The sequence below is a fragment of the Anomaloglossus baeobatrachus genome, chromosome 1 (genome assembly GCF_048569485.1).
Source record: "Anomaloglossus baeobatrachus isolate aAnoBae1 chromosome 1, aAnoBae1.hap1, whole genome shotgun sequence".
Classification (NCBI taxonomy): Eukaryota; Metazoa; Chordata; class Amphibia; order Anura; family Aromobatidae; genus Anomaloglossus; species Anomaloglossus baeobatrachus.
In genome coordinates this window covers 744,688,626-744,716,514 of record NC_134353.1, presented here as the reverse complement: position 1 = coordinate 744,716,514, position 27,889 = coordinate 744,688,626, and the positions used below count along the sequence as shown (strand labels likewise).

At 49.7% G+C, this 27,889-nt stretch overlaps 1 protein-coding gene across 1 annotated transcript; it reads right to left on the bottom strand.

Annotated features, from left to right (window-relative positions):
* Positions 1–470: 470 nt before the first annotated feature.
* On the bottom strand, positions 471–27,889 carry LOC142299351 (uncharacterized). Its single transcript, XM_075341824.1, has 4 exons — positions 27,707–27,889; positions 6,417–6,546; positions 3,327–3,460; positions 471–3,040 (listed from the first exon to the last, which is right to left on the bottom strand). Exons 1-4 carry the CDS (start codon positions 27,824–27,826, stop codon positions 2,234–2,236), a joined length of 1,191 nt encoding a protein of 396 aa, XP_075197939.1. The 5' UTR covers positions 27,827–27,889; the 3' UTR covers positions 471–2,233.

The window sequence follows — 27,889 nt, the reverse complement described above, 5'->3', positions numbered from 1 at the left end:
TGAATGGCACTTATGTAACAGAAATGCCATCAACTATTACAGGCTCCTGGAAGTAATGTGATACAGTCAAGGAGAAGGCCTTATTCAGGCCATTAGCAGTAAAGGACTAGCTCACATTACATTTCTGATATTTATTTCCTTATTCCTTTATGAAGGCTTATTTTGTTTTGCAATACGAGTTGTAGGTTTGAATGACTTTACCATGTGATGTAATGAAAACTGGGAAAAAAAATTCCAGGTGTAGAGAAATTGAAGAAAAAAAAAGGCAATTATTTTATTAGTTCTGTTTTAACGGCATACTTTATGTGGCAAAGTCACTCTGAATCATGATTCTCCAGGTAAGATTATGTTAATACCAAACTTTTAAAGGTCTTCTCATTTAAGTGAATAAAAATAAATTCTGAAATCTGTAAGAAAAAAAAAGGCCCAAACAAACAAAAAAAACCCCACAAAAAACACACTAGACACTATTTTTGGTTATATTTGTCATTGTGACTTTTTTTTTATTTTAAATTAAAAACTAAATAAAAGCTGCCAAAGCAGAGTATGTCTACCAGAAAAAATAAAAATGTTTATGTAAAGGTCACAAAAAAATAAGATTAAACAAATTATATATATTATATTACACACACACACACACACACACACACACACACACACACACAGGGTACAGAAATTATTCAGACCCCATTAAATTCTTCACTCTTTCAGTGCAGCTATTTGGTAAATTCAAAAAAGTTCATTTTTTTTCTCATTAATGTACACTCTGCTCCTCATCTTGACAGAAAAAACACAGAAATGTAGACATTTTTGCAAATTTATTAAAAAAGAAAAACTGAAATATCACATGGTCATAAGTATTCAGACCCTTTGCTCAGTATTGAGTAGAAGCACCCTTTTGAGCTAGTACAGCCATGAGTCTTCTTGGGAATGATGCAACAAATTTTTCACACCTGGATTTGGGGGATCCTCTGCCATTCTTCCTTGCAGATCATCTCCAGTTCTGTCAAGGTGGATGGTGAACGTTTGGTGGACAGCCATTTTCGGGTCTCTCCAGAGATGCTCAATTGTGTTTAGGTCAGGGCTCTGGCTGGGCCGGTCAAGAATGGTCACAGAGTTGTTCTGAAGCCACTCTATTATTTTACCTGTGTGATTAGGGTTATTGTCTTGTTAGAAGGTGAACCTTCAGCCAAGTCTGAGGTCCAGAGCACTCTGGAAGACGTTTTCTTCCAGGATATCTTTGAACTTGGCTGCATTAATCTTTCCTTAAATTGTGACAAGTCGTCCTGTCCCTGCAGCTGAAAAACACCACCATAGCATGATGCTGTTACCACCATGTTTCACTGTTGGGATTGTATTGGGTAGGTGATGAGCAGTGCCTGGTTTTCTCCACACATACCGCTTAGAATTATCACCAAAAAGTTCTACCTTGTTCTCATCAGACCAGAGAATTTTACTTCTTATAGTCTGGGAGTCCTTCATGTGTTTTTTTTTGCTAACTCTATGCAGGCTTTCATATGTCTTGCACTGAGGAGAGGCTTCTGTCGGGCCACTGTGCCATAAAGGCCCGACTGGTGGACGGTTGCAGTGTTAGTTGATTTTGTGGCACTTTTTCCCATCTCCCTAATGCATATCTGGAGCTCAGCCACAATGATCTTGGGGTTCTTCTTTACCTCTCACCAAGGCTCTTCTCCCAAGATTGCTCAGTTTGGCTGAACGGCCAGGTCTTGGAAGAGTTCTGGTGGTCCCAAACTCCATCCATGCAAGGATTATGTATATCACTGTGCTCTTCGGAACCTTGAGTACTGCAGAAATTCTTTTGTAACCTTTTTTGAATTTACCAAATGGCTGCAATGAAGCAAAGAGTGAGAAATTTACAGTGGTCTGAATCCTTTCTGTACCCACTGTGAGATATATATATATATATATTATTATTATTATTATTGTTTATTTATAGAGCACCATTGATTCCATAGTGCTGTACATGAGGGGGTTACATACAGAATACATGTACACGTTACAATAGACAGACTAGCACAGGGGGAAGAGGGCCCTGCCCTTGCGGGCTTACATCCTAAAGGATTTTGTTATATTATATTATATATATGTACGTACACACACACACGCTTGTAATAAAAATATGATATTGAGAATTATAATTTTCTGATGTTCACCTTATTAGGATCTGCAGGAAACTTAAAGCATTTATGGTAGGACTGGGATACATAATCCATTATTTACAGATTAAGGAAGAGTAGAGAACGTGAGAGACTCCTGTGATAAGGTTGTGATTGGCAAATTCCAAAATAAGAAGTAAGATTGGGTATTCACTCTGCAGTTTGGATACTGAATCATCATCAAACAGTCCCATCCATTTGAGCAATAAAACTTTCATGGCATTGGGAAATAAAGCAGCAACCAATTCCTCAGCAGGCGGTAAGTCTGAAATGCGGTCAATATGTTTCCTCTTAAACTCCTCCACCTGCTGACTGATGCGATCGTTCTCACGGTGATATCGGCTTCCTAACCAACTGCTAACTTCAAACAATACTTGGTTGTCGAACACATTCGAGGCATCCTTCTGTGGATTGTCCTTGTCCTGTATGTGGCTTACAGCTTCTAGAAGTTCCATAATGCTATTAATTGTCTTATCCAAGCAGTTATGTCCAGAGAATATTTGTCCTACAACATCCAACAAAGCCAGAATGGTCTTCATCAGTTCACTCTCTAGGTTAATCTCTAAACACAAACACAAGTCCAAGAGAGATTTAACCCTCCGGATAATTACGTCACTGCCCACCGTATCCTGTGGAGGACAATCACTAGACCCATCTTGACTGGTCATGCAGTAGTTGTGCTCCGAAACCCTAGATGGGACTTTAAGGACCTCACTGATTTGGGAAGTAGTCTTAACTTCAAATTTTCCACATTCCTCAGCCTGGTTACATAACGGAACAACGTAATTTTTGCTTTCCAGGCAGGTACTTAGGTGGTAACATTTGTTCAGAGGCTCATCTTTAAGGCGGGATTTCCACAGCTCCTAAAAACAAGAAAAAGAAATGTAAAGACAGATATGGCACCTGAAGCATCATAAAAATATTTTAGTCACATGGGGCTGTGCTTTAATACTAGACCAGATGCTGTTCCTAAAAGAGTTGATATATGGTCTCTTACATTACTTGTAAAAAAGTAGTGTGTGATATGTACCTTGGAATAACATCACTGCATCTAATTAGAGACCTGCTAGTAGTTGGATATTATATACTAGATAGTATGGATTATATACATATGGTATATGCTTATATTTATAGCCATTCAACAGGTACCTGAAGACTTTCAATGACTGCAAGCTGTTCTTCTCTGCTGTACAAATCAAAAGCCACTTTAAAAAGTCCTTGAATACTATAAAACCAGAGACTGTTCAGCCCGGCAGGCAGCCTCAGCTTGTCAATCTTGAACTCTGGAAAGAAAAAGCATTTGTATGATACTCCCTTTCTTTATAAGCCAATAGTTCTGCAATATTTAGGTTCAATTTGTTCAGTCTTGGTGTGGGTTTCTTCATTCATACTCCATAATTTAGGTTGTTAAGCCTGCTTTACACGCTGCAATGTATCTTACGATGTGTCGGCGGGGTCACGTGGTAAGTGACGCACATCCGGCATAGTAAGTTACATTGCAGTGTGTGACAGGTACATGCGATTGCGATTGAACGGTAAAACGTTCATCGCACGCACATAGTACCTTTCTCTAGAATTGCACGTCAGATTTTTCATCGTACCCGGGGTACCACACATTGCAGTGTGTGACAACCCAGGAACGATGAACAGATCTTACCTACGTCCTGCGGCTCCCGGCCCACAATGCGGAAGGAAGGAGGTGGGCGGGATGTTTACGTCCCGCTCAGCTCTGCCCCTCCGCTTCTATTGGCCGGCTGCCGCGTGACGTCGATGTGACGCCGAACGTCCCTCACACTCCAGGAAGTGGACGTTCGCCGCCCACAGTGAGGTCGTATGGAAGGTAAGAACGTGTGACGGGGGTTAATCGTTTGTGCGGCACGTTCAAAAAATTGAATGTGCCACACATACGATGGGGGCGTTGCAAATCGCATACGATATCGTATGCGAAATTGCAACGTGTAAAGCAGGCTTTACTGTAACTGCATCAAAGTGAACAAATACGGAATAAGTAATTCAAACAAAATCAAAAGGGCCGCAATGATTTCCATTGTAATAATAGACAAACGAAAACCAGACGAACCCCATATAACTCAATAGGGCCCCTCTGCTTGTGCACAACCCCTTCACCCCTGGGTGTTTTTCCGGGGCTTTTTTTTCCTTTCCTTATTTCGAGAGCAGTAACGTTTTTATTTTTCCGGCAATCTTGCAATATAAGGGCTTGTTTTTGCTGGACGAGCTGTACTTTTAAATGAAACCATATGTTTTACCATATAATGTACTGGAAAACAGCAAAAAAAACTGCAAAAAAAAAGTGCAATTGCACAATAGTTTTTGGGATATTTTATTCACCATGTTCACTATATGGTAAAAATGATGTGTCAGTGTAATGCCTCAGGTCAGTACGTGTTTGTAGACACAAAACATGTATAGGTTTACTTTTATCTAAGGGGTTAAAAAAATTCACAAGGTTGTCCAAAAAAAAAAAGTTGTGCACGTTTTGCGCCATTTTCCTAAAGCCCGTAGTGTTCTCATTTTTCGGGATCTATGGCTCAGTGATGGCTTATTTTTTGCGTCTGGAGCTGACATTTTAAACTATACCATTTTTTACAATTTGCTACGTTTTGATCGCCTGTTATTGCATTTTGCGCAAAATTTGCGGCGACCAAAAAACATAATTTGGCGTTTGGAATATTTTTGCTGCTACGCCGTGTACCGATCAGATTAATTGACTTTATATTTTGATAGATCGGGCGTTTCTGAATGCGGCGATACCAAATGTGTATATTTTTTAACCCTTTAATTTTCAATGGGGCGAAAGGGGGATGAATTGAACTTTTGGGTTTTTTTTTTTAATTTTTTCAAGTTTTTTATTTTACTAGCCCCTTTAGGGGATTATACCAATGAGCAGTCTGATTGCTCTTCCATTTCTCCAGATCACAGATACACAGCTGAGATCTGGAGAAAAGCTGCTTTACTCTCACACAGCAGTCTGCTGGCAGTGAGAGAAATTGACTCATGATAGCTACCGGAGTCATCACATAACCCTGTGCTACCATGGCAACCACTGGAAGTCACGTGATCACGTCATGTGACTTTCGATGGGGCTGGGTAAGTTATGCTTATGGCGGCGCGCTGGTAAACCCGCTGTCAGAATTTGACAGCGAGATGTAAAGGGTTAATAGGTGCGGGCGGAATGCTAGCAGGCACACGTCAGCTGTTGAAATCAGCTCACATCTGCACGGATCGCCGCGGACTGCCCAAGGCAGGGGGTGTGGATTAACCACACATGATCCATGACATACCCAGTACGTAATGTGTCGTGAAGAGGTTAAAACAGCAATGCACAATATGTTAAAGGTGTGATTCACCACTCACCATTAGTGGCCACATTGCTGTAAGTCTCATAGGAAAGGCTTTTGTTAAATAGCTTGTGTAGTCCACTCTGCCTCTGAGCGGCGCTATTGCGGTCTGCTCATCCCCATCACGTGACCCCCGGGGATTCGTGACCTCTGCGATCCGGTGATGTCACGTCAACTTTCAGTTGATCTGACATCACCGAGGCGGGCACCAGTCTCCCTGAGTGAATGGGCTATGGGCGGAGTTTCACCGCTCGTCACAGTCCAGCATCGCTGCTGCTTGCGGCGCTCTGCAGCAAAGGAGAGCGCGTGTGGGATGCTGGGCTGTGACGAGCAGTGAAACTCTGCCTACAGCCCAGTCACTCAGGGAGACTGGTACCGGTCTCGGTGATATCTGGTCAACTGTACGTGACGTCACGGAGCTGAGAGGTCACTTGATGTTGATGGGAAGACTGCAATAGCGTCTTCCATGAGCAATCCGTTCTTATTTATTTTTACTCAGCAGCTGCTAATCATGCACAGGACCATTTACAGTTTCCTATGTTACAGAACTGCAATGTATGATTAAAAATTGGATGCTAAACTGTGGCATCTGTCCCCCCCCTTAGATTTGAAAGGGTGAGATTCATCTAATTTCACATGCTGTGATTTTTTTCACAGACAGATTCTACCAGTGAAAAATAAAAAAAAAATGGTCATCTGCACTGTCCTATTGAATATCAAGGGTCTGAATGCTATCCAATAAAAAAAAAAATCAAATAACACTCCTCCGATTTATCCAGTCGTCTGAATAATGGGTCCTAATACCAGCCTTTACATACAAAAAAGCTATATGTATAGGTATAAAGGACCTGCTGCTGAATGTAGGAGAACCAACAGTTACCAGTACTAAAGTTCAGCCTTGCTGCCAGTCCCTTCTTTGCAAACTTGGCATGGAGTTTTGGATGATTTTCCGTTCGAATTCCAGTCTGTGAAACAACATCACTACCCAAGAAAACAGGGATCTTGTTATCCTGTGAAACAGAAAAAAAAATTAAATGAAAAGACACTTTAAAACAGGTTTTCTATTTTTCTCTCCCCCCTCAGGAGGTCATGTTAAAAATAGTGTAGTCTAAGGCTGCTTTCACACTACGTTTTTTTTAACATGCGTCATGAACGTTTTTTTGCTGTAAAAACAGATCCTGCTTTTACAGCAAAAAAACGCATGCAAACGCATGTGTTATTTTGCAGGACCCTGTCACTTTAAGTTTATGGGCGGGCATTGGAGTCATGTGATCGGGAGTCAGTGGAACTGAACGTGAGACTGGGAGCGGGCTTCTGACAGCTGCGGAGGCTCGTAACCAAGGTAAACATCGGGTAACTTGCTTGGATACCCGATATTTACGAACATCCGCAGCTGCTAGGAGCAGGGCTGCCTGCTCCCTGCACACGTAACCAACGTAAACATCGGGTAACTAAGAGAAGTGCTTTGCTTGGTTACCCCATATTTATCTTGGTTACGAGTGTCCGCAGCTCTCAGGCGGGGGAGAGAGACAGAGGGAGGGGGAGAGAGGGAGGGGGAGAGAGGCTGGTTATAGTGCATGCTCAGTAGAGCAAGCAGGATCCTGTCTATCAGCATGCCAGCGTTCACATACGTTTGCGTGCAGTATAGTCAGGATCCAGCAATTTGCAGTACAAGTAGCCTTTTTGAAAAATGTTAAAAAACTGCAACCTACTGGATCCTTACTATAACGCAAGAAAACGCAGGTGAACGCATGTTGACGCGAGTCCATTGCAAATGCATTGAAATGAAAACGTATTTGCACTGGATCTGTTTTTGCGTTAAAAAAAACGTTCAGGACGCATGTTAAAAAAACGTTGTGTGAAAGCAGCCTAAGCAATAACCTTGTCTTCAGATATGCCAGGTACAGTATGGAACACTGGACAGAACTCAAAGTGAACCTGTCAGGTGCAATATGCACCCAGAAACACGAGCAGTTCTGCGTGCATAATGGTAATCCCTGCCTAACTGTCCCTGTATTATTTAGTATTTATTTAGTAGTATATATATATATATATATATATATATATATATATATATATATATATATATATATATATATATATATATATATATATATATATATATATATATATATATATATATAAAAGAGTGGCATGCTAACATGCTATTCAATGCCCAGAGTCATCAGCGGTAACGCTCGTACCTGAGTCTATTGTCACCTCTGCAGATGCCAGGTTTAGGCTCAGTGCACTTCCCCAGGCACTGGTGATACGCACTATGAAGCTGGGTAGTAGACTGCGTGTGGGTGTCCGCCTCCAGAAAGCGTATACGCCCTAAAATGGTGACTCTGTCTGCACCATTATAGTCAATGGCCCCATTGGCGCATGCGACCGAAACCCATTTAGTGGGGAATTTGGACGGAGGCCCAGATGGGACCAGTAAACGTAGCTAATAATGCAGTCTGAAAGCGGCCTAAGGGCATGTGCGCACGTTGCGTTCTGGTGTGACAAATAAAAAGCAGCGTTTTGTCACTGCATGTGCATTTCAAAAAGCATACAAAATGCTGCGTTTTGGATGCATTTTGAATGCAGAATGGATGCGTTCTGGATGCTTTCTCTGCCATAGAAAAAAAATGGGAAAAGCATCCAAAACGCACAAAAGAAGTGAAATGTTGCTTTTTAGAACGCATCGATTTTGGCAAAAATTTGGCATCCAAAACACTGTGTTTCAAAACGCAACGTGCGCATGGATTTTCCTTAATTGTCATAGACTTTGCGTTTAAAACGCTGTGTAAATGCATGAAAAAACGCAACGTGTGCACACTGCCTAAGAGATACGTTGCCGCCAGGCGTATCTGGAAGCGGCTCTCACACAGAACACAGGAGCACTCTGCCAGCTAACTGCTCCTGTGTACGGCAGAGTCAAGAGAAACGGCTGTTGGCCAGAGGACTGGCTAAGCCATCATCCGACCAACAGCCATTTGCAGTGAATGGGGGAATTTAGACTCCGTTTACCATCAGTTTACAATGGCAGAATGAAAGGCATGAGCTGTCTGCAGGACGTTCTGCCTTTCTTGCTGAATACAAAATCTAAGACATAGATATGAATAGAGCCGAATATATGTGCGGTTGTATTAAAAAACAATAATACATTTTAGTGTATATAGGAATACATTAGTTAATTTTCATCTATTGAGAGAAGATAACCTGCATTTATGAGACAATCGCGCTTCCCAGTTTGATGTAAATAAAGTAAGCTAATTTCTCATAAACAGTGATGAAAATTTATCAAAACTGCTGCAATGGCAAAGTGAGCCGCAATTATATACCGAGGCTAAAAACCTATATGTACCGCCCCGGGGCTCGGCCGGCAGCCGAGCCGCTTGGATCCGGGCTCGTCGGTGGCTGGCTCGAGCGCCTCCGGACCCGGGGGTCACGTCGCTCTGAAGGGAAGCTGGCGCAACATGAGGGGGGTGGTCTTCGGTAGGGAGGTTCACGGCCGGGGCCGTGGTGTTTAGGGATTTAAGTTCGTGACGCCACCCACGGGTTGTGGTGAGTGTGGCCACCACCGCTGCAGTTAACTAGGCTCCCGGGGACGGTGTTGAGCAGCCTGGTGATGACCCCTCCGTGGGCAGGGAGTGATGGTCCCGGGGCCCGGTGGTTGCGAGGTGCGGGCGTGTTAGTGCGGTGCGGTGCGCGGCCCGAGGGCACTGTTGTACTCACTATGACCGATACACCGGAGTCTCTGGTAAACCAAAAAGATGGTGGTCGGTGCCCGCAGCCAGCTGCGTCTGGTCCCCCACCCAGTTCGGTGGTTCTCGCTTTTCTCCTGCACCTCATTTTTGTAGATTTTGACTGCCTATGCCTCAGCGACGGTAGTCCGCTCCCCGGCTTTGGCTGTACCGGGAGAGCCAGTTTGCCCGCAGACGCTGGCCCGAGGGATCTCTCTGCCTGAGCGGTGGCTTTCTATCCCCCACGTTGGGCTGTTGTCTTCAGTCGGGACTTGGGTGGAAAAGAACCTAAGGTCCAGACCCCAATCAGTGAATTCGACTTGGTCCAGTGGCTTCTGGGCCTCGTTCTGGATCTGAGTACCCCTCCTGGTGCTCCGGTTTCCAGTTGGTTCCCCGATTCGGTACCGGCGGGCCAATACCCGGTCCCTTACGGTTCCACCAGCCGTCTTCCATGCTCCTGCAGGCGGCAACCATTGTCTGCCTCCTGGCCACAGGGTATCCGGGCTACGACCCAGATCCCTGACAGACATTTACTCCTCCTAACTACTCCACTCTCCTAACAGATCTGTTGTGTTTTTCCCGCCTCAGGCTATCCGAACTCCTCGGTGGGGGTGGCCAACCGCCTGGCTCCGCCTCCTGGTGTGAACGTCAAGCCCTGAGAGAGGTGACTCAGGGTTTTTAGGTTGGCTGCTGTTACCTTGTTAGGGAACAAGTGTTTGTGCAAGGGCCTGTCTGTGACTACCTGGATAGTCCAGGGCGTCACATATACAGACCATAAAGATCTCACAGACGACGGCTTGCTATAATTGCATCCAGTATAGTCTGGGCAATCCTGCAGGAGCTATGGAATGTCCACTCATCTTCAGGCCAAGCTCAGCTCAGGGGGCATCCAATGTAATGAAATGCATAGCAAGGGAACCTGTGATGTCCCCAAATGCTATTAACCCGCTTTAATTAGGGTTAATTAATAGTGTTATATTGCTGTCTGGCCGCCTAAGGCCTCATTCAAACGTTCGTGTTTAAACACATAAGTATAAAAAAATGGTACTGGTGCCATGAGTGTTTTGCATCTGTGTGACATCAATCTGTCCGTCCGTCCTGACCATCAGTGTTTTTCATGGTATGGAAAATAAAATAAATTTCAAAGAGTCTCATACTTTGCAATGTTAAATTACGTACACTCATGCAACCTGTGTGCTGTATGTGTTGTTCACAGACCCATAAACTTGTATTGGCCTTTGTCATCCGTGCTGCCAGAAAAACCTGACATTTCTCAGTGTGATTTGCACGGACACACAATCTGTATTAAAAAACAGACATGTGAACAGCCCTTAGATTAAAAAAGAGAATTTTGTTTACTTACCGTAAATTCTTTTTCTTATAGTTCCGTATTGGGAGACCCAGACAATGGGTGTATAGCTTCTGCCTTCGGAGGACACACAAAGTACTACACTCAAAAGTGTAGCTCCTCCCTCTGAGCTTATACACCCCCTGGAGAACCAGATCTAGCCAGTTTAGTGCAAAAGCTGAAAGAGAATAGCCACTGTGAGGCAGTGACAGGGGTAATATTTGAAGACCGCTATGTGTCCCCCAGAATGTGTCTGGAAACCCTCTGAGTGTGCTATAGCTATTACTGGGAGTATAGCACAAAGGGTAACAGGGAGACAGATCCCTCCTCCCAGTCCAGGTTTTGTAGCAATCCTCATGTCCGGCATTTTCGTTAAAATCATGCAGAGCACAGCAGGGTGTGTCTCAGTTGAGAGCCAGGCTTGGTGAAGCTAACACATGCTGTGTGAGCTGGGCTGGCTCTGTGTGGAGTGAACACAGGCCAAGAGTGTGAGCCTAGGAGAACCTTACACAGATCCCTGCGGTTAACGGGGTCCTAAGGTAACAAGACTTTTTGATGCAAAGAATTTGTCTATATGCACCGGCTGTGATCCGGAAGAGACTTTGACAGTGGGAAATTGGATCTATTTATGCTGCAACAATAAATAGACTGTTGGTGTGAACACGCTGCTGCCTCACTGCCTCACGTTTTTGCCCAAGCAACGCTGCTACCTCACATTATGGTGGAGAATGCGGGCATGGCAGCCTGGTTGCTAAGGGCAATGGCCTAAGAGGTACTTACCCGGAAAAAAAAAAAAAAAAATTTACTGACTGTTTGCGGTGGATCGGCGGGTCCACGAAGCTTACAGGCGTTGCAGCCTGGTTGCTAGGGGCAACAACCCAGTTTTCACATGTTTATGATCAAGCCTGCAAAGTTACAGTTTAACTCAGCAGCCACTATGGAGGATCTTGTAAAGCAGCTGGCCCAGTCTACTGCTCAACTACAGCAGGTTTTTGCACAAACCAGTGCACAACAGCAACAGGCTAATGCTCAGCACCAGCGGGCGTTAGCTCAGCAACAGGAGACAAACAGCTTGTTGACTAAGCAGCTTTCTGCTCTGCGAGAAGCGCTCCCAGCGGTAACTCCAGGTCATCCAGTCCTTCCTGCGGCCTAGGACAGAGTAAGGGCGGCACTTACGAAGATGAGTGCAGAGGATGACCCAGAAGCCTTTCTCTCCGTGTTTGAGAGGACCGCTGAGCGAGAGAAATTGTCTACCGACCGTTGGACTGATGTCGTGGCCCCGTTCTTGGTAGGTGAACCCCAAAAAGCCTACCTGGATCTCAGCACGGAGGATGCCAAGGACTATGGCATACTGAAAGGTGAGATCCTTGCACGAATGGGGGTTAACACTTATCTCCGGGCCCAACGAGTGAATCAGTGGTCCTTTGAGGAGGGAAAACCTGCACGCTCACAGGCCCATGTCTTACTGGACCTTGTAAAAAAATGGTTGCAGCCGGAGACCTTGAACCCCGGACAGATGATTGAGCGGGTGGTGATTGAACGGTTTGTGCGGACTTTGCCAGCCCCCATTCAACGGTGGGTGGGACAGGGGGACCCCGGTACCCTAGACCAGCTAGTGAATTTGGTGGAACGCTACACAGCTACCCAGGAGTTGGTCCGGGACTCTGCTTCACGGCGGGCACTCCGTAGGGATACGCCCCCTTCACAGTTGGTAAAAGACTCCCGTCCCTCCTCGGGTGCTGCCCCGTCTTCAGCCCTGGCAGAGAGTAAACCCCAGACTAAGGTCAGCCGGAGTCCCGGTTCCCCAAAGTCAGACACCCGAAACAGGGACACCTCTGCTGTTATGTGCTGGCGGTGCCATCGGCTCGGGCATGTGATGGCACAGTGCCCACTCACATCAGAACCCATGGACTGCCGGTACGCTCGCCGGGTATCAATGTATGCCCATACTGTTTGTACCGCAAGCACTGTTACTATGGGGGAGGAGCCCCATCTCTACAAAGTACGTGTTAATGGCTATACAGCAGAGGCTTTGTTGGACTCAGGAAGTGTAGTGACTCTTGTACATGCCTCCTTGGTCTCCGGGGAAAACCCTACGGGACATAAAGTAGGGGTACTTTGTATTCATGGAGACCTACGTGAATACCCTATGGAAAGGGTCACCATTGCTACCTCGTGTGGAGAGGTTCAACATGAAGTGGAGGTGATGAAAAGACCTCCATATGCTGTTATTTTGGGAAGAGACTTGCCCCTGTTCTGGACATTATGTGGGAGGCGACCTAGCCCTCCGAGGTGTATGATTCAACCAGGCCCTGAGCCGGACGATCCCGACTCAGGGATACCTGCCGTAGGGGTCACCAGTATAGGGACAGAGTGTAACCCTGCCAGGTTTCCCCTAGAGCAGGGGTGGGGAACCTTTTTTCTGTCGGGGGCCATTTGGAAATTTCTACCAACCTTCGGGGGCCGCACAAAATTATCAATGTTTAAATGACCCTGCTATATTGGGTGAAGCAATTAATTAACTGGGGGCATGGGGCTGGGGGCACAGACACCACACGCGGGGCTGGGGGCACAGACACCACACGCGGGGCTGGGGGCACAGACACCACACGCGGGGCTGGGGGCACAGACACCACACGCGGGGCTGGGGGCACAGACACCACACGCGGGGCTGGAGGCACAGACACCACTGGAGGGGCTGGAGGCACAGACACCACTGGAGGGGCTGGAGGCACAGACACCACTGGAGGGGCTGGAGGCACAGACACCACTGGAGGGGCTGGAGGCACAGACACCACTGGAGGGGCTGGAGGCACAGACACCACTGGAGGGGCTGGAGGCACAGACATCACTGGAGGGGCTGGAGGCACAGACATCACTGGAGGGGCTGGAGGCACAGACATCACTGGAGGGGCTGGAGGCACAGACATCACTGGAGGGGCTGGAGGCACAGACATCACTGGGGGGGAGGCACAGACATCACTGGGGGGGAGGCACAGACATCACTGGGGGGGGCTGCACACAGGACTGGGGGGGCAGCACACAGGACTGGGGGGGGAAGCACACAGGACTGGGGGGGGCAGCACACAGGACTGGGGGGGCTGCACACAGGACTGGGGGGGGCTGCACACAGGACTGGGGGGGGCTGCACACAGGACTGGGGGGGGCTGCACACAGGACTGGGGGGGGCTGCACACAGGACTGGGGGGGGCTGCACACAGGACTGGGGGGGGCTGCACACAGGACTGGGGGGGCTGCACACAGGACTGGGGGGGGCTGCACACAGGACTGGGGGGGCTGCACACAGGACTGGGGGGGCTGCACACAGGACGGGGGGGGCTGCACACAGGACTGGGGGGGGCTGCACACAGGACTGGGGGGGGCTGCACACAGGACTGGGGGGGGCTGCACACAGGACTGGGGGGGGCTGCACACAGGACTGGGGGGGCTGCACACAGGACTGGGGGGGCTGCACACAGGACTGGGGGGGCTGCACACAGGACTGGGGGGGCTGCACACAGGACTGGGGGGGCTGCACACAGGACTGGGGGGGCTGCACACAGGACTGGGGGGGCTGCACACAGGACTGGGGGGGCTGCACACAGGACTGGGGGGGGCTGCACACAGGACTGGGGGGGGCTGCACACAGGACTGGGGGGGTGCACACAGGACTGGGGGGGTGCACACAGGACTGGGGGGCTGCACACAGGACTGGGGGGCTGCAAACAGGACTGGGGGGGCTGCAAACAGGACTGGGGGGGCTGCACACAGGACTGGGGGGGCTGCACACAGGACTGGGGGGGCTGCACACAGGACTGGGGGGGCTGCACACAGGACTGGGGGGGCTGCACACAGGACTGGGGGGGTGCACACAGGACTGGGGGGGTGCACACAGGACTGGGGGGGTGCACACAGGACTGGGGGGGTGCACACAGGACTGGGGGGGTGCACACAGGACTGGGGGGGTGCACACAGGACTGGGGGGGTGCACACAGGACTGGGGGGGTGCACACAGGACTGGGGGGGTGCACACAGGACTGGGGGGGTGCACACAGGACTGGGGGGGTGCACACAGGACTGGGGGGGTGCACACAGGACTGGGGGGGTGCACACAGGACTGGGGGGTGCACACAGGACTGGGGGGGTGCACACAGGACTGGGGGGGTGCACACAGGACTGGGGGGGTGCACACAGGACTGGGGGGGTGCACACAGGACTGGAGGGGGTGCACACAGGACTGGAGGGGGTGCACACAGGACTGGAGGGGGTGCACACAGGACTGGGGGGTGCACACAGGACTGGGTGATGGGCTGCACATAGGATTGTGTGGGGGTGCACACAGGACATTGGGGGGCTGCACACAGGACTGGGGGAGGGGTGCACACAGGATTGGGGGGGTGCAAACAGGACTACTGGGTGATGGGCTGCACACAGGACTGGGGGAGGGGTGCACACACGACATTGGGGGCCACACTGCGCTGAGAGTTTCATGCAACTCTGGGGGTGAGGGTTTAAAGAACTGGTGTGGGGAGGCACAAAGCATTGGGCAGGGCACATAGCAGCAGAGGGTCGGCGCTGGACTCACAGCAGCATTGCACTCACATCACCGGAGTGCAGGAGCCGGACACACTGCATCAGAAGGAGAAGGCAGGCACTGATCTCCGGAGGGCAGGGGGCGGACACACAAGGCTGGAAGCTGAGGCTGCTGTAGACCCGCCCACAATTGGCACTGGCCGACGGGAGAACACATTGCAGCACAAATAGCAATGTGTGGATTTAAAGGGCCGGCGGCAGCAAACTGCGGTGACAGCACCAGCACTGCCTCCCCCGGGAATCTGCCCGGGGGCCACATAAAAGGTCATGGCGGGCCGCATGCGGCCCGCGGGCCGGAGGTTCCCCATCCCTGCCCTAGAGGGAATGGCAGGAGAGGTTGAGCCACCCGAGGCAATCCCGGAGTTGAACGTGTCTCCAGATAATTTCGGAACAGCGCAGCTCCGGGACCCCACATTGGCTCCTGGACGTGGAAATGTACAGGTAATTGATGGGGTACCCCAGCGGCCTGGTGCCAGGCTGGAAACTCCCTACATGGCTCTAAAGCGAGAGTTGCTCTATCGGGTTGATACAATCCGGGGGGAAATAGTGGAACAGTTGGTGGTCCCTCAGCCGTACCGCCGTCAGACCTTGGAATTGGCTCATAACCACCTAATGAGTGGGCACCTAGGTGAAGAGAAAACGCGGGAACGCATGTTTCAGCGGTTCTACTGGCCAGGGGTCGGCGCAGAAATTAAGAGGTTCTGTGAGTCCTGCCCAGTTTGTCAGTTGACCGCACCAACGCACCGTTTCCGTAGTCTTCTGATACCTTTACCCATTATAGAGGTGCCTTTTGAGCGGATTGCTATGGATCTGATCGGACCCATTGTAAAATCAGCCCGTGGTCACCAGCACATCCTGGTAGTGATGGATTACGCGACACGTTATCCGGAGGCCATTCCACTACGTCACACCTCGGCGAGGCTTATTGCTCGGGGGTTGTTTGCCATGTTCTGTCGCGTGGGGTTACCCAAAGAAATCCTGACCGATCAGGGCACTCCCTTTATGTCTAAAATTACAAAGGAACTGTGCAAACTCCTCCAGATCAAGCAGCTACGCACGTCAGTGTACCATCCCCAGACTGATGGTCTAGTGGAACGTTTTAATAAAACTCTGAAGGCTATGTTGAAAAAGGTGGTCTCCAAAGAGGGGAAAGATTGGGACATGTTATTGCCCTATTTAATGTTCGCTATCCGCGAGGTCCCACAATCTTCCACCGGGTTCTCGCCATTTGAGTTACTGTATGGCAGACATCCGCGGGGACTGCTGGATATAGTTAAGGAAACTTGGGAACAGGAGCCCACCCCTCACAAAAGCACAGTGGAATACGTTATGGGTATGCAGGATCGTATCACGGCAATAATGCCCATTGTTAAAGAGCATTTGCTGGATGCTCAGGCAGCCCAAAGTACTCAGTATAATAGAAAGGCCTCCATCAGGTCTTTTAAACCGGGAGATCGTGTCTTAGTCCTAATACCTACAGCAGAAAGTAAGTTCTTAGCCAAATGGCAAGGTCCCTATGAGATCCGGGAGAAAGTGGGGGAAGTAAACTATAAGGTGTATCAGCCAGGTAGAAGAAAACCAGAGCAAATCTACCATGTAAACCTGCTGAAGGCATGGAAAGACAGGGAATGTATGGTGGCTGACGTAACGTTGGACCTAACCTTTTCAGGTGCCTTGACAACAACAAAGGAGGAGTCCCCTGATGATGAATTGGGAGTGAGGATAGGGGATTCTCTCTCAAAACAGCAGAGACGGGAGTCTCGGAGGTTAGTGCAGCGGAATACGGATGTGTTCTCAAGCCTACCAGGCCGAACAACCGTAATCCACCATGATATTGTCACCGAGCCTCAAGTAAGGGTACGCCTGAGGCCATACCGGGTACCAGAGGCTCGTAGGCAAGCCATTGCGGAGGAGGTAAAAAAGATGCTCCAACTAGGGGTTATTGAAAAATCCACGAGCGAATGGGCCAGTCCCATTGTGCTGATCCCGAAACCAGACGGTTCTTTAAGATTCTGAAATGACTTCCGAAAGTTAAATGAGGTTTCGAAATTTGATATGTATCCCATGCCCAGGGTCGACGAGCTGATAGAGAGACTGGGACGGGCCCAGTACTTCACGACTCTTGATCTCACTAAAGGTTACTGGCAGGTGCCGCTGACAGAGGCGGCAAAAGAAAAGACCGCTTTTGTCACGCCAGGGGGGCTCTATCACTATGTCGTCTTGCCATTTGGTTTACATGGGGCTCCGGCCACGTTTCAGAGATTAATGGACATAGTGTTAGAACCCCATCAACCATATGCCTCCGCATATTTGGATGACATCATCATCTATAGCAGTGACTGGAGCACCCACTTATCTCAGGTACAAGCGGTAGTGGATTTGCTCAGAGCTGCTGGTCTGACGACGAATCCAAGCAAATGTGCTATGGGTCTCAAAGAAGCCCGTTACTTGGGGTATGTGATAGGCCAAGGGGTTATCAAGCCACAAGTAAACAAAATCGAAGCCATTCAAAACTGGCCTCGTCCCCTTACCACAAAACAGGTAAGAGCCTTTCTGGGTATAATGGGGTATTACCGACGATTCATACCCAATTTTGCTGGAAGGTCGGCGCCTTTGTCCGATCTTTTAAAAGGGAAGAAGTCGGTCATGGTCCACTGGAATACACAAGCAGAGGAAGCCTTTCAGGTGCTAAAGGTAGTCCTATGTGGTCAGCCTGTCCTTGTCAACCCTGACTTTCAAAAGGAGTTTATAGTACAGGCAGATGCCTCTGAGGTGGGTCTGGGTGCAGTTCTGTCCCAGGAGGTAGATGGAGAGGAGCACCCGGTCACCTATTTGAGTAGAAAACTCACCCCGGCAGAGAAGAACTATAGCATAGTGGAGAAGGAGTGCCTGGCCATAAAATGGGCTCTGGAATCCCTCCGCTACTACCTGCTGGGGCAACACTTTCGCCTGGTGACAGACCACTCCCCTTTGGTCTGGATGAGGAATGCTAAGGAGAGAAATGCTAGAGTCACCAGGTGGTTTCTCTCCTTGCAGAACTTTCACTTTTCTGTGGAACACCGGGCTGGTAGGTTGCAGGGCAATGCGGATGCCCTGTCCAGAGGTCCCTGTATGTTGGCAAAAGTTCAACCCCGCCCGTTTGAACTGAGGGGGGGGATATGTGAGGCAGTGACAGGGGTAATATTTGAAGACCGCTATGTGTCCCCCAGAATGTGTCTGGAAACCCCATGAGTTTGCTATAGCTATTACTGGGAGTATAGCACAAAGGGTAACAGGGAGACAGATCCCTCCTCCCAGTCCAGGTTTTGTAGCAATCCTCATGTCCGGCATTTTCGTTTAAATCATGCAGAGCACAGCAGGGTGTGTCTCAGTTGAGAGCCAGGCTTGGTGAAGCTAACACATGCTGTGTGAGCTGGGCTGGCTCTGTGTGGAGTGAACACAGGCCAAGAGTGTGAGCCTAGGAGAACCTTACACAGATCACTGCGGTTAACGGGGTCCTAAGGTAACAAGACTTTTTGATGCAAAGAATTTGTCTATATGCACCGGCTGTGATCCGGAAGAGACTTTGACAGTGGGAAATTGGATCTATTTATGCTGCAACAATAAATAGACTGTTGGTGTGAACACGCTGCTGCCTCACTGCCTCACGTTTTTGCCCAAGCAACGCTGCTACCTCACACCACCCACAAGTAAAAACAGAGCAAGAACCGGAACAACCGGAGACTCTGTCCACGACAACAGCCGGTGATAACACGCGGAACAAGAAATTGCCAACAGGCAACAGGGAGGGTGCTGGGTCTCCCAATACGGAACTATAAGAAAAAGAATTTAAGGTAAGTAAACAAAATTCTCTTTTTCTTTATCGTTCCTATGGGAGACCCAGACAATGGGACGTCTCAAAGCAGTCCATGGGTGGGAATAAACAAAAAAAAACTAAGAAGTAGGTGGAGCCTAACTTCACAAATGGGCGACAGACGCCTGAAGGATGCGTCTGCCCAAGCTCGCATCTGCCGAAGCATGAGCATGCACTTGGTGGTGCTTTGAAAAGGTATGCAGGCTAGTCCAAGTGGCAGCCTGACAGACCTGCTGAGCCGTAGCCTGGTGCCTGAAAGCCCAAGAGGCACCGACAGCTCTGGTCGAGTGTGCCTTGATCCCCGGCGGGGGAGGCAGCTGAGAACACTGGTAGGCATCCGAAATGGCCGACCTAATCCAACGGGCTAAGGTCGGCTTAGAAGCAGAGAGGCCCTTACGCCGACCTGTGGTTAGCACAAAAAGAGAGGTGCACCGCCTAAGAGCAGCGGTGCGAGACACATAGATCCGGAGAGCACGCACCAGATCCAAAGTATGCAACGCTTTTTCAAAGCGATGAACAGGAGCCGGACAAAAGGAAGGTAGGGTAATGTCCTGGTTAAGGTGGAAAGGAGAGACCACCTTAGGAAGAAAATCCGGAGTCGGACGGAGAACCACCTTGTCTTGATGAAAAACCAAAAAAGGTGACTCCGAAGAGAGCGCAGCCAAATCAGAGACTCTCCTGAGGCCACTAGAAAGACCACTTTCTGTGAAAGACGAAACAAAGAAACCTCCCTAAGAGGCTCAAAGGGGGGTTTCTGCAAAACCGTGAGAACCAAATTGAGGTCCCAGGGATCCAAGGGCCGCCGGTAAGGCGGAATGATGTGAGACGCGCCCTGCAAGAAGGTGCGGATCTGAGCCAGCCGGGCGATACGCCGCTGGAACAGCACTGACAGAGCCGAGACTTGTCCCTTGAGAGAGTTGAGGGACAGTCCCAGCTGCAGACCAGACTGTAGAAAGGACAGAAGGGTCGGTAAGGAAAAAGGCCAAGGAGGATGGCCGGAAGAGCGACACCAGGACAGGAAAATCTTCCAAGTCCTGTGATAGATCTTGGCAGAGGAAGACTTACGGGCCCGAGTCATAGTGGAGATGACCTCAGGGGGGATACCAGAAGCCGTCAAGATCCAGGACTCAAGAGCCACGCCGTCAATCTGAGAGCCGCAGAATTCTGGCGGAAAAACGGACCTTGTGAGAGAAGGTCTGGACGGTCCGGAAGATGCCACGGCACCTCTACGGACAGATGGAGCAGGTCTGGGTACCAAGCTCGCCTGGGCCAGTCCGGAGCAATGAGGATGACTCGACGGCCCTCCAGTCTGATCTTGCGCAGAACTCTGGGCAAGAGCGCTAGAGGGGGAAACACGTAGGACAGACGAAACTGGGACCAGTCTTGAACCAGAGCGTCCGCGGCGAATGCCTGAGGATCGTGGGAGCGAGCCACGTAAACCGGAACCTTGTTGTTGTGACGGGATGCCATTAGGTCCACGTCCGGAGTGCCCCACTTGCGGCAGATTGACTGAAACACTGCCGGATGCAGGGACCACTCGCCACTGTCCACGGTTTGACGGCTGAGATAATCTGCCTCCCAGTTTTCTACGCCTGGGATGTGGACTGCGGATATGGTGGACTTGGAGTCCTCCGCCCATTGAAGGATGCGTTGTACCTCCAACATTGCCAGGCGGCTGCGTGTCCCGCCTTGGTGATTGATGTAGGCAACCGCTGTCGCGTTGTCTGACTGGACTCGGATGTGCTTGCCCGCTAATAAGTGGTGAAAAGCTAGGAGAGCCAGAAGAACGGCTCTGGTTTCCAGCACATTGATCGAGAGGGCTGACTCGGATGGAGTCCAAGTGCCCTGCGCTCGGTGGTGGAGACATACCGCTCCCCAGCCGGATAGACTGGCATCCGTGGTGAGAATCACCCAGGACGGGACCAGGAAGGAGCGCCCCTAAGACAGAGAGAGGCCGAAGCCATCACTGAAGAGATCTCCTGGTCTGTGGCGACAGAGCCACTAACCTGTGCAAGGAGGAAGGTCGCTTGTCCCAACAGCGGAGAATGTCCAGCTGCAGAGGACGCAGATGGAACTGGGCAAAGGGAACAGCCTCCATTGACGCCACCATCTGACCCAGCACCTACATCAGGTGCCTGATGGAATAATGGCGGGGCCTCAGCAGAGAGCGCACCGCCAGTTGGAGGGACTGCTGTTTGATTAAGGGCAACTTCACAAGAGCCGGCAGAGTCTCGAACTGCATCCCTAAGTACGTGAGCCTCTGGGTCGGAGTCAGAGTGGATTTGGGCAGATTGACAAGCCACCCGAATTGGGCTAGAGTGGCGAGAGTGAGCGAGACACTCCGCTGACAGTCTGCGCTGGATGAAGCCTTGACAAGAACGTCGTCCAGGTAAGGAATCACTGACAACCCGTGAAGGTGCAGAACCGCAACCACTGCTGCCATGACCTTGGTGAATACCCAAGGGGCCGTGGCTAACCCGAAGGGGAGAGCCACGAATTGGAAATGTTCCTCTACGATTGCAAAACGTAGCCAACGCTGGTGAGAAACTGCAATTGGCACATGCAGATAGGCATCTCTGATGTCGATGGATGCCAGGAAATCCCCTTGGGTCATTGAGGCAATGACTGACCGCAGAGACTCCATGCGAAAATGCCGCACCTGAACATGCTTGTTGAGAAGCTTGAGATCCAGGATGGGCCGGAAGGACCCGTCCTTTTTAGGGACTAGGAAGAGATTTGAGAAGAAACCTCTGAACCGTTCCCGGGCGGGAACCGGTACAATTACTCCGTTGGCCTGCAAGGATGCCACGGCCTGAGAGAAGGCGGCGGCCTTGGAGCAGGGGGGAGTTGACAGAAAAAATCTGTTTGGTGGGCTGGAAGAGAATTCTATCCTGTAGCCGTGGGAGAGGATATCCCGCACCCACTGATCGGAGACATGTTGAAACCACGCGTCGCCAAAGTGGGAGAGCCTGCCACCGACTAAGGACGTTGCTGGCGCGGACAGATAGTCAAGAGGAGGCTGCCTTAGTGGCAGCCGCTCCTGCGGTCTTCTGTGGCCGCGCTTTTGTGCGCCAGTTGGATTTTTGGTCCTTGGCTGAGTTAGCGGACGAGGCCGAGGGCTTAGAGGACGACCAGTTGGAGGAACGAAAGGAACGAAACCTCGACTGATTCCTACCCTGGACAGGGTTCCTGGTTTTGGTTTGTGGCATGGAAGTACTCTTCCCGCCAGTAGCTTCCTTAATAATTTCATCCAGCTGTTCACCGAACAGCCGGGACCCAGCAAAGGGGAGTCCAGCAAGGTACTTTTTTGAAGAAGCATCTGCCTTCCACTCTCGAAGCCACAAGATCCTGCGGATAGCGAGGGAATCAGCCAAAGCCACCGCAGTGCGGTGAGAAGCCTCCAGCATGGCAGACATGGCATAGGATGAAAAAGCTGAAGCCTGAGCAGTTAAGGTAACCATCTCAGGCATAGATTCCTTGGTGAGGGAATGCATCTCCTCCAGAGAAGCAGAGATGGCTTTGAGAGCCCACACTGCTGCAAAAGTCGGGGAGAACGAGCCCCCTGCCGCCTCATATACAGATTTGGCCAGAAGGTCAACCTGGCGGTCAGTGGAATCCTTAAGCGAGGTGCCATCAGCCACTGATCCAACGGTCCGGGCTGAGAGTCTAGACACCGGGGGGTCTACCTTTGGTGAATGAGCCCACTCCTTGACCACCTCAGGTGGAAAGGGAAAACAGTCATCAGAACCACGCTTTGGGAAGCGTTTGTCAGGGCAGGCCCTGGGCTTGGTCACAGCGGCCTGAAAACTGGAGTGGTTAAAGAACACACTCTTTGTCCTCTTAGGCGAGGTAAACTGGTGCTTTTCTGCCAGAGAGGGTTGTTCCTCTGATACTGGCGGATTGAGATCCAGTACAGAATTAATGGACGCAATCAAATTACTAACATCTGAGTCACTTTCGGACAGATCAATGGGGCACATGGAGTTAGTCTCCGAGCCCCCTGTAAAGGCATCCTCCTCGTCCTGCGAGTCAGCTTCTGAAACAGAGCCGCGGGACGAGGAAGGAGAGGGAGCCCTGCGTCTCTTCTTAGAAGGACGGGGTCTGGGACCAGATGATGAATCCTCTGTGAGCTCCGGTCCTGAGAGAGACCTAGCAGCAAAGGCACCCTGTGAAGGGGGCTGATGCATGCTCAGCAAAGTCCTGGACAGATGTCCCATGGAGTCAGCAAAAGACTGGGAGATAGACCTAGATAAGGATTCTACCCAAGCCGGGGGTTCAGCCACAGGAGCCAGAGCAGCCTGAGAGACCCCTGGGGGTACGATTCCAGGCTGAGGCATCGTCAGGTTAGAGCAGGCATCACAATGTGGATAGGTGCTCGGTTCCGGCAGTAGGAGCTTACATGCAGTGCATACTGAAAACAGCTTTGGAGCCTTGCTCCTCGTGTGAGACATGCTGCTGGAGTGGGGGCTCTGCCAGAATGACCCCCAGAGAGTATATACAGAGGTCCACAACCAGAGGTTGTGGCTTACCAGACCGCTGGCGGTGTTGTGTGCCCTCCAGATCCCGAAGCCCGGACCCCCAAGCAGGGATGCTGCAGACCAGTGCTGATCGCAGGGAAAACGCTGAGAAAATGGCCGCCGGAGCGAAGAGAGGGGGCAGGACTCACTCTGGGAGCGGGATCTGGAGGGCCATAGAGACTTATAGGGGAGGAGACATGTACTCAATGAGGAGTGTCTCTCCCCTATGCAGAACGGCCGCTAGGCGGAGCCGCGCTGTCTCTCTGCATGAATGACATGCGAGGGCAGTGAAACCGAAACTAGGCCTCCGGCGAAGCCGGGGCCTAAATTTGAGCGGTGCGGCCGGCGCGCAGGCACCATCGGCGCGGTTCTCAGGCGACAGCCAGAGAACCCGCCGGAAATGTCACAAAATACACTCAGCACACTCTCCCACAACAATAAAGTACAGGGACCCCCAATATATAAACGTCTCAGGTACTTAGCTTGCTGAGACGCAGGGTTCCAAGTCCCTGGGGATGAGTGCTCCGGTCCAGCAGGATCCTGAAGGGCTGCGGATGGAGACCGGTCTCCTGCCAAGCATGGAGAACCGTGCTGGCTCCCACTTCAAGCCAGAGCCCAGGAGGGATGGTGAAGGAGCACGGCATGTAAGGCTCCAGCCTTGGAATCAACCTTAACAGCACCGCCGACACAGTGGGGTGAGAAGGGACATGCCGGGGGTCCAGCTTGGACCCGCTTTTCTTCAAACTCTTTCCAAAAATCAAAAATCAGATGAGAATGCATGTGTGGATGTATGCCTCCTGAACACAAAGCGATAAACTGGCTAGATCTGGTTCTCCAGGGGGTGTATAAGCTCAGAGGGAGGAGCTACACTTTTGAGTGTAGTACTTTGTGTGTCCTCCGGAGGCAGAAGCTATACACCCATTGTCTGGGTCTCCCATAGGAACGATAAAGAAATGGGTATGTGTTGTACCTGTGAAACAAACAGATGTAATGACATGTGAATGAGGTCTTACTAAAAGTGCAGCTACAGGGGGAAAATTAACTTTATTCACTGAGGGAGCCACCAGCTTTCAGTCAGAGGCGTGCCAGAGTGGCTACAGTATTGTGAGCGGCGCCTGTAAGCATGTGTTGGCATGCTGATTGACAGTGCTCTCTGCAACGCATCTGTGCATCGTGAGCTGGTATTCAAAGCACCAGGGTGTTCATACAGCCATCGCTCACAATGTACTGAGCGGTGACTGGCCGCACCGACACACCTGTATGACTGAAAGCTATCAGGTCCCAGGAAGAATAAAATCAATTTTCTCCCATTAGCCTCACTTTTAGTGCAGAGTCCAGACAGTATTATAATACTTTAACCTGCAGATTAACCCTACAGTGCTGGCCAAAAGTATTGGCACCTCAGTTTCTTCCTGAAAATGATTGCAATCACAAATTCTTTGGTATTATTATCTTCATTTATTTTGCTTGCAATGAAAAAAAACACAAAAGAGAATGAAACAAAAATCAAATCATTGATTATTTCACACAAAACTCCAAAAATGGGCCAGACAAAAGTATTGGCACCCTTAGCCTAATACTTGGTTGCACAACCTTTAGCCAAAATAACTGCGAACAACCGCTTCCGGTAACCATCAATGAGTTTCTTACAATGCTCTGCTGGAATTTTAGACCATTCTTCTTTGGCAAACTGCTCCAGGTCCCTGAGATTTGAAGGGTGCCTTCTCCAAACTGCCATTTTGAGATCTCTCCACAAGTGTTCTATGGGATTCAGGTCTGGACTCATTGCTGGCCACTGGAGACTACTCCAGTGCTTTCTATCAAACTATTTTCTAGTGCTTTTTGAAGTGTGTTTTGGGTCATTGTTGGGTCATTGTCCTGCTGGAAGACGGATGAACTCTGAGGGAGACCCAGCTTTCTCACACTTGGCCCTACATTATGCTGCAAAATTTGTTAGTAGTCTTCAGACTTAATGCCACGCACACGGTCAAGTAGTCCAGTGCCAGAGGCAGCAAAGCAACCCCAAAACATCAGGGAACCTCCGCCATGTTTGACTGTAGGGACTGTGTTCTTTTCTTTGCATGCCTCTTTTTTTCCTTTAAACTCTATGTTGATGGCTTTTCCCAAAAAGCTCTACTTTTGTCTCATCTGATCAGAGAACATTCTTCCAAAACATTTTAGGCTTTCTCGGGTAAGTTTTGGCAAACTCCAGCCTGGCTTTCTTATGTCTCGGGGTAAGAAATGGGGTCTTCCTGGGTATCCTACCATACAGTCCCTTTTCATTCAGACGCCGACGGATAGTACAGGTTGACATTGTTGTACCCTCGGACTGCAGGGCAGTTTGAACTTGTTTGGATGTTAGTCGAGGTTCTTTATCCACCATCCGCACAATCTTGCGTTGAAATCTCTCGTCAATTTTTCTTTTCCTTCCACATCTAGGGAGGTTAGCCACAGTGCCATGGGCTTTAAACTTCTTGATGACACTGCGCACCGTAGACTCCGGAACTTTCAGGTCTTTGGAGATGGACTTGTAGCCTTGAGATTGCTCATGCTTCCTCACAATTTGAATTCTCAAGTCCTCGGACAGTTCTTTGGTCTTCTTTCTTTTCTCCATGCTCAATGTGGTACACACAAGGACACAGGACAGAGGTTGAGTCAACTTTAATCCATGTCAACTGGCTGCAAGTGGGATTTAGTTATTGCCAACACCTGTTAGGTGCCACAGGTAAGTTACAGGTGCTGTTAATTACACAAATTAGAGAAGCATCACATGATTTTTCAAATAGTGCCAATACTTTTGTCCACCCCCTCTTTTTTATGTTTGGTGTGGAATTATATCCAATTTGGCTTTATGACAATTGTTTTTTTCTTTTCATTGAAGACAAATTAAATGAAGATAATACCAAAGAATTTGTGGTTACAATCATTTTCAAGAAGAAACTGAGTATTATCTGACAGAATTGCAGGGGTGCCAATACTTTTGGCCAGCACTGTATATAATGGTTCACATGTCTGTAGCTCCTTTGAGGTTTCCACCTGAAGAACAAAGTGACCGTCTGGATCAATATAGTGAATGGAAAATTGAGGGTTCTGTCAAAATTCTGTTTTTCAGGCCTTCAGATGAAAGTCCTGACAGAGCCACAAACGTTGTAGGCCAAATGTAATGTGTACCTAGCCTAAAGCCTGCTTTACACGCTGCAATTTCTGGTGCGATCGAATGTGCGATCGCACCCGCTCCCATTGTTTGTGCGGCAGGGGCAATTTCTTGCCCGTGTCGCACAAAGTTGTAATCCCCCGTCACACGTACTTACCTTCCAAACGACCTCGCTGTGGGCGGCGAACATCCACTATCTGAAGGGGGAGGGACGTTCGGCGTAACAACGACGTCACTACGCGGCCGGCCAATAGAAGCGGAGGGGCGGAGATGAGCGGGACGTAAACATCCCGCCCACCTCCTTCCTTCCGCATTGCCGACGGGACGCAGGTAAGCTGTGTTCATCGTTCCCGGGGTGTCACACGGAGCGATGTGTGCTGCCTCGGGAACAATGAACAACTGGCGCGCAGAAGGACGTTCGATTTTTAGAAATTGAGCGACGTGTCAAAGATCAACGATAAGGTGAGTATTTTTGCTCGATCACAGACGCTCGTAGCTGTCACACGCTACGATATGTCTAACGATGCTGGATGTGCGTCACTACCGATGTGACCCCGACGACATATCGGAAGATATATCGTAGCGTGTAACGTGCCCTTTAGGATAGCATTCAGCCCTGTCAGGGTGGCATTCAGCTCCCTCTAAGTATCCTATAGTCACTTCCCAGGTTGGCTCTCAGATATAATATAAAACTTATACAGTAAAAAAAACAACAATAAAAACTAATTGAAGTGCCACTTTAAGAAACAATTCCTAACATTCATATACTTTAACAGTAAAACACCTCAAAATACCAGTTGGGAATTGAATTTTAAGCAACTGCCTAACATAATGGAATGGGGGGTGGGGGGGTTATTCCTAGTCTGCAGCCCCTGACAGTCAGTACAGAAGTAACCACTTGTAATAGGAGCTGTTCCCCTATACTACATGAGGGACCATTGGGGGAAATCCCTGCCGGTGATGTGGATACCGACCTCTGCCTTCTGTCCATGCTGCAGCTGGAACGAGCAGGGAGGACATATGTACAAGTATCTAAGCCGTCTCTTGCCGGTCTCCCATTCGGGAAACTGCACTTTCCTGCCTTCGGGCGACATTTCCTGCTGCAGCAAAACCAAACAGAATCGATATTTATAACGAGTCTGAAACCAGTGCTGTCA

Bases quoted from the DNA above. Each gene is read 5' to 3' on its own strand.
- LOC142299351 (XM_075341824.1), bottom strand. From the start codon at position 27,826: ATGTCGCCCGAAGGCAGGAAAGTGCAGTTTCCCGAATGGGAGACCGGC. The intron at 3,461-6,416 runs GTAACTGTTGGT...TTTTCTTTCCAG, and splicing joins AAGGCTGAACTTTAGTACTG to AGTTCAAGATTGACAAGCTG. The intron at 3,041-3,326 runs GTACCTGTTGAA...TCTTGTTTTTAG, and splicing joins CAGTCATTGAAAGTCTTCAG to GAGCTGTGGAAATCCCGCCT.